The sequence below is a fragment of the Eublepharis macularius genome, chromosome 12 (genome assembly GCF_028583425.1).
Source record: "Eublepharis macularius isolate TG4126 chromosome 12, MPM_Emac_v1.0, whole genome shotgun sequence".
NCBI lineage: Eukaryota > Metazoa > Chordata > Lepidosauria > Squamata > Eublepharidae > Eublepharis > Eublepharis macularius.
Genome location: NC_072801.1, coordinates 10,024,104 through 10,036,740, shown reverse-complemented (window position 1 = coordinate 10,036,740; position 12,637 = coordinate 10,024,104). Strand labels below are relative to the sequence as shown.

Sequence of the window (12,637 nt, the reverse complement as noted above, 5' to 3'; positions counted from 1 at the left end):
TACTTGTTGCTAGAAGGATGCTTTCCCTTCAAATTCCCTCTTTAAACAACTGACCCAACCAGAATATTCGCAAACATCACTGCCAGTTTTCAAGAAGAGGCTGGATGAATACTTGTCAGGGATGCTTTAGGCTGATCCTGCACTGGGCAGGGGGTTGGACTAGATGGTCTCTGTATGGATCCTTCCAACTCTATGATTCTATGAAAAATAAATGCATGCAGGGCTTTTTTTCAGTGGGGACATGGTGGAACAGAGTTCTGGCACCGCTTAAAAATGGTCACATGGCTGGTGGCCCCGCCCCCTCATCTCCAGACAGAGGGGAGTTGAGATTGTCCTCTGTGCCGCTCAGGAGCATGGAGGGCAATCTAAACTCCCCTCTGTCTGGAGATCCGGGGGCGGGGCCACCAGTCATGTGACCATTTTCACCGAGAGCAATTTAAACTTTAAAAAACTCCCCCTTGTTCCAGCTGACCCGAAGCGACATCATTGTGCGGTCTTGAGTTCCGCCCCCTCTTTCCCCAGAAAAAAAGCCCTGAATGCATGATTTCGCTTTGCAGCTCTGCCAGCTACAACTGTCCCCGCTGCCCACAAATCAACTGATGATGATCAAATCCTACAATTTGATCTTGGAGCCCTGTTAGTTGGCCATGGATCATTTTCATCCCACAGCTGCTCCACCCCCACCCCAGGATGGATTCCATACTCACCTGGAGGGCATTGACATCCATCAAGAAGCTGATGGTCTCCCTGAAGATGGAGATGGGGGCTGGGGCAGGCGGGGGTGGGCCACTCTCTGCATCGGTCACAACCACCGGCATCTTGACAGGTTCTGAAACCAAGGGGACAAAACTTAACGGCTTCTTCATCGCTCACCATTTAGCCTTTGTTAATGAGCAGAAAGATTGCTTTCTTAAGAAGGCAGGTTTTAAGTTAATTTTCACTAGAAGCATTCCTTGGAGTTCCACTCACACACCCCATGCCACTTCCCTACAACATCCCTCATGTGGGTTTTGCCAACTTGATCCACCTTGTGGAGAGGGGTCGCAGGCTGCCCACCCTTGCCAGTCCCCAAGTGCTGGGAGGTCCCCACGCCAGGCATCCTGCTGCCTTTCCTGAATGGATGGCTGTTCTCGGCAGGCGCAAAGGCCGCGCCCTCCTGCAGCTCTTCTGGAAGAAACATCCGATGCCCCAAGAGAGGCTAAGAAGACTGGAGCCAGCTGTTTGTTCTGAGGACGAAACTTTTTGGTTTCAGTTCCTTCCCCTTGTGGAGCCACAACATGAGATTTCCAAGCCCAGCGGCATACAGAAATCCATCTCTCTGGCCCAGCTGAAGGAGCTTCGCTGCTCCCTGCCTTTCTCAGATGAGCTCAGCATTTAGCAAGTCAGTCAGCTGGGATGGAGTGATCCAAAGCACCCAAGTTTTCCTTCTTTTACATTCAAAGGCCTTTGGATTTTGTCTCCAAAACTCGAGAGGAGAGCAGGTACCAGGAAACACATGGGCAAGCACCATGGCATACTTGGCGGCATCTCCAGATGCCATGTTAAGGGTTACTGCCTTGACCAAACCAGCCCAATGTTTCCAAGGCAAGGAAAGGCTGGAGCTACTGATATGTTCGACACTGCTGCCCAGCAAGAAGAGAGACAAGCTACCCAGTTACACAAAATGCTTCATCTGCCACCCTTACACACCGTGCTTAGCCTCCCTGATGACAGATCACACCACACAATCCAGACCCACATATGTCCAACTGAACATATCGACTTAACTGCCAAAGGGCTCCTCCCACCCACTTCTCCAGTTTTGCTCATTCTGCGGGGAACTGACCCATCTCCCCTCCCAAACTTGTGGTCTCCCATCCAAACCTTTCAGAGAAGGCACCCTGAGTTTGCTGGAAGCTAGTGAGAGCCTCCTGGAGACCTTGACTGTGGCCCCCTCTTCTTCTGGATGGCGGATGGTAACGGTTGGCTCTAAGGACTCTGAGTGGAGCTTCGAGGGCACATCCAGACTTTCTTCAGAAACTAAATCCAAAAAGAAACCTGCATGAACTCACTAGGAACAAGGAAAAAAATATCCCGTATCTTGCAGCTGAGATCCTGGTCAATCAGCCTAGTGTGGTTGACGGTGCGTGATAGGAGACTCAGCATGTCCACTGGGGGGGGGGGGGCGCTGCATGTCTGTGTGTATCTGTAATTCTCTTGATAGTAAGCTTTGTCTAATGTGGAAATGCCTCCTGACTCCCCCTCTGTTTCTGTGTCTCTTGGGAGATTCTTCCTTCTTGCCTCATGGCCTTCCAAAGGGGAAGGATGTATTTTTCAGAACTCCTGCACATACTCACATGCAGTCTCGATGCTGGACAGCTGGCTGTGGTATATAGGAAAAGCGACTCTTTAAACTAGGACTCTTCCTTTCTACTCCAAGGTATACCTCAATAAACTGTAAGTTCTATCTTTTCTACACGTTGATTGCTTGAGGATTAATTAGTGCATGCTGGGGAAAACACATCTGACTAAGTAACCCTGCTACCAGTCTGGTACCAAATGAAATATAACTATTTCTAATAGTGTGGACTTTCTTTTGTGGATGCAAGGCCTGAAGGTGGGACCTGGAGAATTTCCATAATTACAACTGATCTCCAGGCTACAGGAATCATGTTCCGTGGAGAAAATGATTGCTTTGGTATTAAAGCCTGCTGAGCTCCCTCCCCAGGCTCTGCCTCCAATCTCCAGGAATTTCCCCACCAGCAACTGGCAACCCTACACTACTCTTCTTAGTATAAATGTATTTTGATTGCTGTGAACTTGACGCATTTTGCAAAACCAGAGGAATTTTCCTTGCTATTTTGCCATTTTCCTTTTCATAGCATTCCTGGCTTACTCAGCTCTTCCTTGGAAAAGGCAACAGACTGCACTGGTGTGAAAGTGGAGGCCGACAGGCGCTTCCTTCTTCCCGCTTCTGTGCTCTCCACCGATAGTTTCTCCTTGGCCAATCGAGCCTTCAGGAGCTTGGTCGCTTTCCGGAATGCCATCTCCACACGAATGTCATTCTCCTGGATATCATAGAACAACCCTGGGGAATGAAGGGTTTTAAAAAATTACATCCAGAGCCATCAATGCATGCAGGCACCCTCTGGAGTGCCAGATGTGAATCCCTCTAGTGCATGAGGGTGGAATAGTAGAAAAAGAAGCCTGTGGATATGCTACACGTTTTTAATAGCTAGTCAACATCAAGATGATCAACATGCAGGAAAGATCTAGATATATCCTACCACTCCGCTTGGGAGGCATGTTCCTGTGGCCCAAGGGACATCTTCTGGCCCAAGAGCTTTAGAACAGGGCTACCCAGTAACAAGCCCACCCAAGCACCACTAGTTGAGCCAATACCTAAGATAGTCCAAGCCAGAACGCTGCTGGGCTCCAGGCAGGTGGCGTCCTCAAAGAAGACTTCTGCCTCTTCGTAATTTTCCAGCATCACCGCCATTATGCCACAGAGCAGTAGGCTGGGTGGGCAAAACCAAAGCAGTGCGTTACGGCCACTTTGCAGAACAGCCTCTTACTCCACGGCCTATGAAAAAGCCCCCGTCACAGCAAGACCCTCTTCAAGGAACAGGAAGCCACCGCGGGTTTTGATGCAGTGCAGTAAAAATGCTGGTTTTGGTTTTCCCAGAAGATTGTTCAACTTCTCAGTATTTTTTTTTCAAAGCTGTGTTAATTTGTGAAACCACTTGCTAGACTGGATTTATTGTGCTTTGGGCCTTTCCTGTTCCAAGTGCTTCCGAAAGTTGTTCAGGAATTGATTCTGGGGGATCTAGAGGCATGTTGGAAAGACTGGCTGGAAAGGCTAGCTGGAAAGACTGACTCAACATCTCAGAATCGATGCAAAAGATATTAATCTGGTGCTGACTTTACCACTTCTGGAAACAACCCTAAGACACATGTCCAAATCAGACGTAACACCAGGTGATCTGTGGAGCTCCCAGCTTTTTGTGTGTGTGGATGTGTGTGAATTTGATTGTCAGGAGCACCAGAAGCCTGATTCTGCTGGTGACAACTGGAAGGGGATAAATCTCACTCCCCATCAGCACTTTCCCATCTTGAAACAGCCCCAGGAAACTAATGGGCAGACATACGGACACCTGCATGTTTGCCTAAAGAGGGCAAAGAGAGGCTCGCCGGGGCCATTTCTGGTTGGAAAATGAGGTGATTGTGGTTTACGTAGTCCTCTCATAGTCCCAACTGAAATCAGTTGTGTACCCTAGAACAGATGTCTAAAAAAAACACAGGTGTCGTGACCCACTGTGACTCACTCAGTGACCCTGACTCGGAATCCAAAAAGGAGGAGCCTGAGGAGCCGAGGTTAGCGACTGTAGTGGACCAAAGTGACCAGGAAGGGCCCAGCACCACCGAGGCACCTGCAGACAGCTCATCAGTGCCAGAGGACACTGAGCCAGAGCCTGTGAAGGAAATCTCACCATCAGCCCCTGATACTATCACCCGGCTGCTGCCAGGAAGGACTCGAACCCGGGCCTGCAGTGGGCCAGGACCCTCTCTCAGTCTGCAGGACCACTGGTGGCAGAAGGTCTGGGCTGAGGTGGCACAGAGGCAAGTGCCAGACTTGCTGCATATAACCCTGTGGTAGGGCTACGGCAATCCACTGGGAACAGTTCCTTGTAGAATCCTGCCCAGTAGGCACAGCAGCTTCAAGAAATCCAACAGTGTCGCTGGGGCCAATTCCCTCCCGGACGACTTAAACCAAAGCTTGGGACGACAGACTGCTGGATCAACCAGTTTGCAAGGCCGCAGCCTTGGGTGCTAGATCCCGCTTCAGGCCCTGCCAGTGAACACCTGCAGGGTAAGTCCTAGCTCACAACCCAGAAGCCTGAGGTCAGAACAACAGCTCAGAACTTTGTTTGCAGAACTCCCAGTGTCATTCTGGTTTGGCCCTAAGATGGATCATACGGATCCACACACAGTCGGCAAGGAGCACACAGACCCACGCTTACAAACACAAACACACACAAGATGCCCCAGTCCAGACTTTTACCAATAGGTACAAGCACCCTGTGGTGGAGAGGCTGCATCTATTCCTTCCGACATTCACCTAAAGTAACCCATGAGACGGGGGTGCCAGCGAGAACCCCATGTGCAGTCATCCCATTCGTGCATTTCTTCCACTTCAAAAAGGAGGGAAAGGATCACCCCAAATTGCTAACTGGCCTCCTCATGGTGCTTCCATTCTAGACATTATTTGTGAGATGAGAGGCGCCCACTCCACCCTTCCACCACATGAATACTGTGGCAATGCATCTGAACTATGCTGGAGGTGCCCCCTTCCCCCAGATAAGCCCTCTGTACCTGGGCAGGTGGTTGTGATTCAGGGCCACAGCCTCCCGGAAACACTCCTGGGCTTTGAGATTGTCCTCCATCAGCAGGCAGAAAGCTCCATAATCGAGCCAGTTCTGGATATCCTGGAGGTTACGAGCCAGCCTCTGGGCACAGAGCGACAGCAGTGGAGAAGTTAGGATGTGAGAACTTGGAGCAGACCGGACTAAAGGGCAGCAAGGGAGCACTGCTGGGCCTCAAGGATTCATCCCTAACTGCACATGTATGAAGCAGGCATAGAGCCAAGCATAGAGTCTCAGGGCCAAACTACAAGTGACGCCTAACACAGGTTGGACACTTGTCAGCTTCCCTCAAGTTTTGATGGGAAATGTAGGCGTCCTGGTCTTACAGCTTGGCTCTCCATTTAATTGAAGTATACAGAACACCCCCCCCCCCCGCCCACGCACACACACCTAGAGGAGGGGAAGGGGGGCGCCCGGTGAGAGCCCAATGCCTGCACTCCCCTCCCCTCCTGACCGCATGTTCTCCCTCCCATAGACTGCTGTTCTGTAAACTTCAATTAAATAGAGAGCCAAGCAGCAAGACTAGAACGCCTACATTTCCCATCAAAACTTGAGGGAAGCTGACAAGTGTCCAACCTGTGTCAGGCGTCACTTGTAGCTTGGCTCTCAGGCAGAGAAAGGCCTGGCCTGCTACCAGAGTCCCTGTAAAACCAAAGATGGTGGGGACTGAATGCAAAGTGTGTTCTCTGCCACTGACCTGATTTTAGGGAGGGCTTGGATTCTGGGAGCTACCTGACCCTCATCTACATAATGAGGGCATTTTCATGGGACACACTGGTTCCAATCCCCTCCCCACAAGCCCTGTCTCTTTCACTGGGGAAACTCTGGTAAGCTCGAGAAGGTATTTCTCCCTTCTGCCTCACCATTTTGTTCACAACACCACCAGAACAAAATTAAATCAAATGTCCACTGTTAAATGCGTCTCAAATTCGTTCTGAGTCTTGCAAGACTTCCAGTTCCTGTGGAAAAGAAAAAGGAGGAGCCCCCTTCTCCCATTCTTTCACCTCCTGGTAGTAAGTCGAGGCCAAGGTGTAATCCCCATTTGCCTGGGCTTCGCGAGCAAACAGACGTAGGTGTTCAGAGGTATTGTAGGTGGGAGGAGGTGGGCTGGGGCTTTGCTGGGTCAGCACCTGCCCAAGAAACATGCAGCACATTAAACCAGGCCAAGACAGAGACACATTTAATGCTAAGAAATTCATCCAGTTTTGAAAGAGACTGGCAATGAGCATGCACCATACTCTGGGTCTGCTATTCAGTACTGTACAAAAAACAGACCTCCCCGCTACACCACCAACACACAAACCAAGTATTTGCATTTTACAGATAACCCACGAGAGCAGTATAACAGCACCCATGATGGATTCCCGCCCCGCCACCCCACCCCGATTTTTTCTCCAAACCACCCCAGCCTGCAATTGCCATGAGATGTGATGGCTGCTCTTCCTGCCGTGCCAAACCTGATTCAAAGCAACGTGCATCTGATCCACCAGGTAAACATACAACTCGCTCAGAAAGGCCTGCAGCTGGTCCAGGCTCTCAAAGGCAGTTGTCTTCAGGTACTTCTCTCTCACAATTTTCACTACGGCATGCTGCAAGGAACACGAGAGCTGCCATGTTCAGTCCGAATGGCAATGGCCCACCTTCACCAGCATCGTGCTGTGCAGCGTCACAAGGCCCACTAACGTTCCCGCTGCAGTGGTGGCAGAGGCCGGGCTGTTTCAGAGTGACTGGCAGAGGCCGGTTCTTTCTGGCAAAAGGGGGGAGGGCAAGCTCTCTTTGGCAGCTCATCCTCTGGCTGACAGGTAAGTGACCAGCATGTGCTTCTGGCAATATACAAGCCATGTCTCACTTGGAAAGAGAAATGATTCGTTGGCTACTCATTCCTGAAACTGGTTCTTTATGCTTAATTTCTGCAAATAAATGCTTAATTTAAAAAGCTTTCTGGTGTGCCAAAACATCATGGCGAACCTCAGCAAGGACGAGAAAACGGGGGCCTGGGCGAATCCCTGGTGCCGAGCCAATACCTTGAGTTGCTCCTTGAAAGCAAAATATTTCCCTGAGCTGTTCAGCTCGTAGTTGAGCTGGCACTTCTGGTTTTCCAGGGTGTGTTCATCAACCACAAGGCCTTCGACCAACTGCCTCCCAAAGAGCTCGTGGTACTCTTCCAGGATGGTCTCAGCAATACTCCTAACCTGAAAGTGGTAATCTTCCACTGCCTTAAAAAGAGAGGAGGGGAGGCAGAAAAAGCTGAAGAAAGATCTTAGCACTGACAACGACTTGTCTTAACTTTCCAGGGGAAGAAACTGTCCCAGATTAATATGACATTCCTTGTCAGGGAGATAGCGGTATGCATGTTCATCCTTGCAGCAACTACGCTGCAGTCTCAGAAGGCAGAGAGGTGGTGGAGGAACAAAGATTCCCACAAGTCAGGGACAGGAATTTATGTAATGTCCTGCATAGCCTCTCCCATCGACGAGCAAATTGAGGAACACGCACAAAGGCATATATTTTACGCCAAAGGAAAAAACGTACTCAGTTTGCCTATTTTTTGTGGCTGTAAAACTGAGTTTGGTTTGGTGCTGAAACTGGGAGTGGTGGGGTTTCATTTGCACACCAAGTATGTGTTACCCATTCTGCTCTGTACCTTCTTTGCTCCTGTGGTCCTTCGAGGCAGCTGAGGGCGTGGAGGAATCATCTCCTGCACCCTGCATGCAAAAGAAATAAAAGGTTCTAATGATCAACGAGCTGAACTGCTCTTCCCTGTAACAAAGAACAGCCTGCAGCCCTATCCGCACTATAAACTTTTGTTTTCTGGGTCCCTTTTGACATTCAGGGCTTTCCCCAAAGAAAGGAGCATCACTGATCAAGGTTACAGGGATACAACACACCACAATTCCCCTTCAGTTCTTTGGCAAGCTGGAACAATAGTTCAACCTATTTAAGTCAGTGATATGGGTACACCTTTTTAGTTTGGGAACTGCAACTGGAGGGCTGGGATGGCTGGAGTGAAAATAATGCAAATCAAGCCATCACTTATGCTGGGAGCTGTCTGGAGGATTGGGAGGCACTGGGGCGAGGGCACTGGGAGTCCTTTGAGGCCATTCACCTACCAAGAGCTTGGGCAGGCTGCAGCAACAGGCCTGAAGGAAGCAGCACGAAGCCACCAATTGGTGGCCTTGTGGCTCCAGTCCAAAGGCATGACTGTTGCTGAACAATTTCTGATTATCCTCCCTATATTTGGGACCTACAATTGGAAGCCTGGAACTGTGGGCAAGAGGTGAGGAGAGGCAGCTGAGAGCCAAGCTACAAGTGACACCTTACACAGGTTGGACACTTGTCAGCTTCCCTCAAGTTTTGATGGGAAATGTAGATTTTACAGCTTGGCTCTCCATTACAGCTGCAAGACCAGGATGCCTACATTTCCCATCAAAACTTGAGGGAAGCTGACAAGTGTCCAACCTGTGTCAGGCGTCACTTGTAGCTTGGCTCTTAGCTGATCTGCAAAGATTTCTTATCTGACTTCTGCCACATCCCCACCACCACTGACGCAGCCTTTCTCCCAGCTATTTTTGCTGTGGATCATTTATTTATTTTGAAAAAAAAATGATGCTGCCTCTCTGGGGAACCTGCTTGAAGTGGCTTACAAAATAAAACCTAGTAACAACATAAAACATTTTTCATTAAACCCCAGCATTAAGAACCCAGGCACAGCAACAAACAATTAAACAGCTAAAAATTAATCTAACCAGTTTTAGGCTCAAAGCCTGCTATTAAAAGGCTGTTAAGTGATCACCTCTAATTAAAAGCCTTGGGGAACAGAAATCTTTTCGCTTGGAGCCTAAAAGAGAGTAGTGTAGGCATCTAGCAAGTCTCAAGACGGTTCCACAAATGCGGAGCCATCACTGGAAAAGCCCCTTCTGATCCAAACAACTCAAGTTACACAGAGTTCCAAAGGACTCCTGCTCACATCTAAGAAAGTCTCCATCTTAAGCAATGTTCTTTTACCCTCCCGCCCCCCACCATCACCCGCCCAGTTTCCCATGCACACCGGCTGGCAAGTTCCTCTGGCAAACGTTTGGGCACCAAAGCTTTGTCCAGGGCAAATTCCAGTACCAGAAATGTCCCAGCATCTGCGTATTGCTGCAACAGACAAAGGAGGGGAAACACGTCAGTGACTTTAGCCTTTGAGCTTCTGCTGCTGTGTGTGAGGATACTTGGGCTAGTGTTCATTCCCAAACAGAAAATGTAAGACAAGCCATCAGAATCTGAATGAGCTTTTTGGCCAGGGTAGGTTTACCTTCATTATCAGAAAGTGTTGATTATGATGAAGGTCAAGACCTGTGTTATTCCAAGGAAATAGCTTCTTTAAGGGTGTGGACAAATGGCTCTGTGCAAACCACTGATGTGATCTTCTCTCCACAGACAGACTGACTTCCCGCACCTTCCCACCAAATCAGACACCTGTGCCTATCAGCGATCCTGAGGCTGGTGGAGTGACCCATCTTGCCCTGACCAAAGCTTTGGGGCAGGGTGTCTATTTTAAATGTTTTTAAAAAACTGCTGCAGACAGTTTTCAGGCAAACATAGGTCATTTTACTGTTTTTTAAAAAGATATCCAGTTGGGAAATCACTCTGAGATCGGCAAGTGGACTACCTTTATTGCCAAGATATATTCCATAACCAATCAACACCCAAAGAATGTATTCCAAATAAAAAAAAACATAATTACTAAAAAGTCAGGCCACCGAAATGGATGATGTCTAAGAACAACAAATGACACCCTCCAACCCCACGCCACAACCTTTTCAATGCTGACTCATGGGCCAAGGGCCAAAAGTCTTAGACTAAGCGCCAAATTGCTTCAGGAATATATTTACCTGTCCTTCCACGTTCTGACACAGCGACATAGCCGCTTCTACAGTAATTTCAGATGGCTGCACTTTCACAATGTTGGAGAGCTGATGGGGATGGAAAATAACACATTTCTGCTGTATGGAGACCACCAGTATGTCATCACCAGGTTCTGGGCCCAAGACACCAAATCAGTAAAAATTTGGGTCTGCTGTTGTCCAGCAATGTCTTTTTTTAAAATTAAGAGTTTTAAATGAAGAAAATGACAAAAAAGACAACCACACACCCAATAGCCAAATAGAAAACAACAACTAACAAAAAAAAATAACAAAATAGACAAAGCAAACAACTCCCCCTTAACTAAAAGAAATCTTCTGATTTTCTCTGCAACAAATATAATTTTCAAATTTTCTCTTATTCTACGTTACAAAGAAAAGCTCCAAAATCTTTATTTGACAAACCCACAAATCATCAAATCATTATTATCTAACTCATGCAAAAAGTCTATAAGGACTGGAGTTTCCATGAACTTACTGTCTTCTCTCTAATCAATGATGTAACTTTTGCCATCAATGCTAATTCCAACACCTTTACCAACCACTTCTCTACTGCAGGCAATGTTGGACTCTTCTGATTTTGCGCATATAATAGTCTCGCTACCGTAGTTATTTATAAAAACAAAGTTCCATAACTTCTTTCCAGCTGAGTATACATCAGCACCAAAAGAAAAGACTCTGGTTTCAGTTGTATATTTAATATTTATGTGGGTTTTTATCTGTATTTTAATGTATACATATTTTAATGTATTATACTGTCTGTAATCCGCCCTGAGCCTGCTGTCATGGGGAGGGTGGAATACAAATTTAATTAAATAAATAAACAAATAAATATATTAATCTTTAAAATCTTCTGAATTAATAACTCTATTTGTGTCTATACTTTTTTGCTTTCCTACATGTCTATCACATACAGTAAAATGTTCCTTCATGTTGTTTACATTCCCAGCATCAACTCAAAATACCCTTTTACATTCTGGTCAGTTTCTCAGGAGTCATATACCAAATATACATCATCTTATAAAAATCCTCTAAGATTACAGCTTAATGTAAATTTCAATCTTTTTGACCACGTATTTTCCCATTGTTCCATTAATACGTTATATCCAAAATTTTTAGCCCATTTAATCATAAATTCCTTCACTTGCTCTTCCTCTGTCTCAAATTGCAACAAGTATTCGGCTGCGAATACCGTCACAAGAATTAAAGAGGATTATGAAGCTCTTGGAAGGCAGTCGAAGACATTGGGGGCTCAGGTGGTATTCTCTTCTATCCTTCCAGTCATAGGAAGAGGAATGTGCAGGGAGCAGACCATACTTGAGGTGAATCATTGGCTGAGATTGTGGTGCCAGCAGGAGCGCTTTGGGTTCTGGGACCATGGGATAGGTTTTCTTGAGACATAATCCTGTCTCAAATTCAGTCTTGGATTGCTCAAAATCATAATGCTTCTTGTCTACTTTAAACCTTCCTAAAATTTGCAAATAAGAAAACCATTGGCAAATGTGTCTGTCAGTTAACAAATCTTCTCTTAATTTTATTTTAACTTCACCTTGTGAAAATATGTTATATCTTGCTTGATATATTAACCATTTAAATGAACTTGATATTTTTCTTCTAAAGTGGGCTGCTTGCGGAAATAACCACAAAGGTATTTTTGGACAATTCATACGTTTAAATTTATTCCATACTCTCAAAATGGCACATTTAACATAGTGGTTATTAAATTCTGCTTTAGCCAGACAAGCAAGGCCATGAGCTGGTCCTGGATTAACATGCCAGGGCCCCACAGATTTTATGTGCTCTGGGCACAGTTAAAATTTGTGTCTGCTGCTGTACGGCAACGTTTTTAGTGTGATATTGTGCTGAGCTTCACAAGTGCTCTGAGTAGTTTGGAAGATCAGCACAGCCTAGAGGCAGGAGAGGTTTGAGGTGCTGGCTTTTTGCCTTACTTGGAAGGAAAATACCCAAAGCATGTCAAACTCAGATGAATCTCTCAGAATACTGGCTTCTGGGGACAATGAATGGGGGAGGCTTTGGCCTCTACACCTGTTCCAGGGGCAGTAGAGCATTGTGGGAAAGAGACTGTTGGGCTAGATTGGCTGTTGCCATATCTGGCAGGGTTTTTCTTACATTCTTCCCTGCTCTTGCTAGGGAAGAGTGGTGAAAAAGGTGATAAAAGCCTAGACAGCAGTGATAACAAGACTGTTTCCCTCTGGCAGGGTGCTACACCTAGGAAGGCTTTTTTTGAAAACCTGCAGAGGTTCCCTTTCCCAAGAGGACAGAAAAAAGCAGAGATAAAAGCCAGCCCACCCGATCTCTCCTGATGTG

At 47.0% G+C, this 12,637-nt stretch overlaps 1 protein-coding gene across 1 annotated transcript in view; it reads right to left on the bottom strand.

Moving 5' to 3' along the window:
- Nucleotides 1-12,637, bottom strand: part of CFAP70 (cilia and flagella associated protein 70) — a 28,020-nt gene that overhangs the window by 5,699 nt on the left and 9,684 nt on the right. Inside the window, exons 11-21 of the mRNA XM_054994596.1 lie at nucleotides 10,280-10,360; nucleotides 9,451-9,542; nucleotides 8,047-8,107; nucleotides 7,427-7,618; nucleotides 6,860-6,991; nucleotides 6,407-6,532; nucleotides 5,353-5,486; nucleotides 3,382-3,497; nucleotides 2,876-3,067; nucleotides 1,864-2,019; nucleotides 708-829 (exon numbers count right to left, since the gene is read on the bottom strand). Of these exons, the coding sequence (XP_054850571.1) occupies nucleotides 708-829; nucleotides 1,864-2,019; nucleotides 2,876-3,067; nucleotides 3,382-3,497; nucleotides 5,353-5,486; nucleotides 6,407-6,532; nucleotides 6,860-6,991; nucleotides 7,427-7,618; nucleotides 8,047-8,107; nucleotides 9,451-9,542; nucleotides 10,280-10,360 (1,404 nt within the window). The remainder of the gene's footprint in view (nucleotides 1-707; nucleotides 830-1,863; nucleotides 2,020-2,875; nucleotides 3,068-3,381; nucleotides 3,498-5,352; nucleotides 5,487-6,406; nucleotides 6,533-6,859; nucleotides 6,992-7,426; nucleotides 7,619-8,046; nucleotides 8,108-9,450; nucleotides 9,543-10,279; nucleotides 10,361-12,637) is intronic.